Below are 2,500 nucleotides of genomic sequence, written 5' to 3'. Positions count from 1 at the left end.
AAAATACATCGGAAAAAAATCATTCGATCCTCGGAAAATTGTTCGGAAAATCCATCGATTCCAACGGGCTAAGCGTCTCCAGACACAACAGCATACACTGTAGCTTTGACAGTGCCGTTGACAGCTCTTTGTTGTTGTAAACAACCCGACACGAGCGGAAACGCGCCGGAACGTGGCCGGTTTCTTTTTGCATTTCCTTCTGTTCGGAAAGTTTGCAGGAAAATCCTTGATTACGTGCGGAAAGTGGTGGAAAATTGAGTTGGTTTAAGATGAAGTGTCACTATGAAGTGCTGGGAGTGGCACGAACTGCCGGGGATGATGATATTAAGAAAGCGTACCGCAAACTGGCACTCCGGTGGCACCCGGATAAGAATCTCGACAATCGGGAAGAGGCGAATCAACAGTTTCTGCTCGTCCAGGCCGCCTACGATGTGCTGTCGGATATGCATGAACGAGCTTGGTACGCGCGCCCGTTGTTTGATTATGGGCTCGTGTGGTTAATGATTCTTGTCCCCTTGCCTGTAGGTACGACAACCATCGGGAACAGATCCTGCGCGGAGGCCACACCGATTACGAGGATAAATCGTTAGATGTCTATCAGTTCTTTACCACTTCCTGCTACAAAGGGTACGGTGATGATCCGGGGGGATTTTACGCGGTGTACGCCGACGTATTCCACAAGCTGGCCACCGAGGAGGTGGAGTTCCTCGAGACGGAGGAAGAGTTTGAATCGATACCCAAGTTTGGTGATTCCCAATCGGACTATGAGACGGTGGTGCGGCTATTTTACGGTTATTGGGAAGGTTACTGCACGAAGAAAAGCTACGCCTGGCTGAATCCACACAATGTGGCTGAAATACGCGACCGGCGTATTCTGAAGGCGATCGAGAAAGAGAACAAGAAGGTGCAGCAGAAGGCACGCAAAGAGCGTAACGAAGAGATCCGCAGTTTGGTGCTGTTCGTGAAGAAGCGCGATCGGCGCGTGCAGGCGTACAAGAAGTTGCTCGAGGAGCGGGCAACACAAAATCGACTTAAATCGCAACAGAACCGTTTAGAGCAGATAAGGCGGCATCAGCAGGAGATTGAGCAGCAGCAACGGAACTCTTCGAACCACTTTAACGAGGCGTATGAAGAGCAACTGCAGTAAGTAACAACTCGGTGGGACATCCTGGAACCTTTTCATATGAATATTGCGTATCTTTCCAACAGGAAACTGGAGGCTTCCTATGCTGGTTCATCGGAAGAGGAGAGCGAAGAAGATGAAGAGGACGGTGCGAATGGGTTGGAAGGGGCGATGGCCGGGCTGAATGTGAGCCAGGATGAAAATGGCGAAGAGAGCTTCTACCTGGACGATCTGTATTGTGTGGCCTGTGACAAGATGTTCACGAATCGGAATTCGTTCGAAAACCACGAATCTTCTCGCAAGCATCGGCAGAACGTGGAACTGTTGCGCCGGCAGATGCGCGAAGAATCCACGAACCAAGATGAGCCCAGTGAGACAGGAGTTGAAGAAGGTGAAGCCGGTTTGTCTGCGGAAGAGGTCGCCAGTGGTGAAGAACCGATCGAGGAAGAAGTGAAGAAGGAGGCAAAGAGTAAGTCCAAAAAGAACAAAAGCAAGAAGAAAGCTTTTACCAGTATTCCGGTGATAAAACCATCGGACGACGACGAAGAGGAAGACGGTGACGGTGCTGGGGAGTCTAAGATGCCGAAGGAAGAGGACGATATGACCGGATTGCGCTTAGGAAGGAAGGGTGCCGGTGTTCTTGACGCCAGTGATGACGAGCCCCACAACTGGGATGCCGGAAATGGTAAAAAGTCCAAAAAGGGCAAAGGAAAGGCGAAAGGCGATGCGGGAGCATCGAAAGCCACTAAAGCAGGTGCCGTGCCTACGGTCAAGGATGAACCTGCTGTCAGTGACACTGTAAACCAGGAACCTACGATCAAGAAGGCGAACTCCAAAGCGAAAGCTGGACACTCGGATGATGAGGAAGCCAACTCATCAACGGACCTTTCGTGCGTAACGTGCAACGTGAAGTTTCCCTCCAAAAACAAGCTTTTCGATCATCTCAAAAAGACTGGCCACAGCGTCTACATCGATAAGCTGAAGGCGCCCAAGACCGCTGGCAAAGCTGAGGGAAGTGCGAAGGGCAAACGGAAAGGTAAATAATGGTTTTGAATCGATTGTGCAGAGATCAGGAGGATCAATAAATGCGTTGATTTGCGAATGTTGAATTGAAATTGAAAATTGTTGAATATGCTCTCCTGTGATGGAGGAGAGGTTCTTTTTTATTAGAAAGAAATGGAACGAAGGAGTTTTACCTCCTCATGGCCGCGCTTATATGCTAGGGACATGGTAATGAGAAGTAATAAAATTCGAATGTTTCGAAAGTGCGTCCGCACGGGATGCATGTAAATAGTAAGAAAGTACTGGCACTGATGGAAGACGATCGCGAATAAAGCCGGTTTCGGCCAGCGGAATAAATCGCTTCACTGGAGTCGC

At 49.5% G+C, this 2,500-nt stretch overlaps 2 protein-coding genes across 2 annotated transcripts in view; one reads left to right on the top strand and one right to left on the bottom strand.

The window, feature by feature from the left end:
* Positions 1-160: 160 nt before the first annotated feature.
* LOC125960165 (dnaJ homolog subfamily C member 21) lies at positions 161-2,232 on the top strand. Its single transcript, XM_049693395.1, has 3 exons — positions 161-460; positions 526-1,143; positions 1,210-2,232. The coding sequence occupies exons 1-3, from the start codon at positions 270-272 to the stop codon at positions 2,165-2,167; spliced, it is 1,767 nt and encodes a 588-aa protein (XP_049549352.1). The 5' UTR covers positions 161-269; the 3' UTR covers positions 2,168-2,232.
* A 44-nt stretch (positions 2,233-2,276) lies between these two features.
* LOC125960184 (LHFPL tetraspan subfamily member 2 protein) overlaps positions 2,277-2,500 on the bottom strand; it is a 1,215-nt gene continuing 991 nt past the window's right edge. Inside the window, exon 2 of the mRNA XM_049693424.1 lies at positions 2,277-2,500. This exon is cut by the window's right edge and continues 655 nt beyond it. The gene's annotated coding sequence lies outside the window, so the exon portion shown is untranslated.

The sequence above is a fragment of the Anopheles darlingi genome, chromosome 2 (assembly GCF_943734745.1).
Source record: "Anopheles darlingi chromosome 2, idAnoDarlMG_H_01, whole genome shotgun sequence".
In the NCBI taxonomy this organism is placed as follows: domain Eukaryota; kingdom Metazoa; phylum Arthropoda; class Insecta; order Diptera; family Culicidae; genus Anopheles; species Anopheles darlingi.
Note: the sequence above shows the minus strand (reverse complement) of the source record. Positions and strands in the feature narration are given on the sequence as shown.

What these genes read in the sequence shown, in the direction of transcription:
- LOC125960165 (XM_049693395.1), top strand. Translation starts at nt 270, where the DNA reads ATGAAGTGTCACTATGAAGTGCTGGGAGTGGCACGAACTGCCGGGGAT. An exon ending in GATATGCATGAACGAGCTTG is followed by an intron (nt 461 to 525) that starts GTACGCGCGCCC and finishes CCTTGCCTGTAG; the next exon opens with GTACGACAACCATCGGGAAC. An exon ending in GCGTATGAAGAGCAACTGCA is followed by an intron (nt 1,144 to 1,209) that starts GTAAGTAACAAC and finishes TCTTTCCAACAG; the next exon opens with GAAACTGGAGGCTTCCTATG.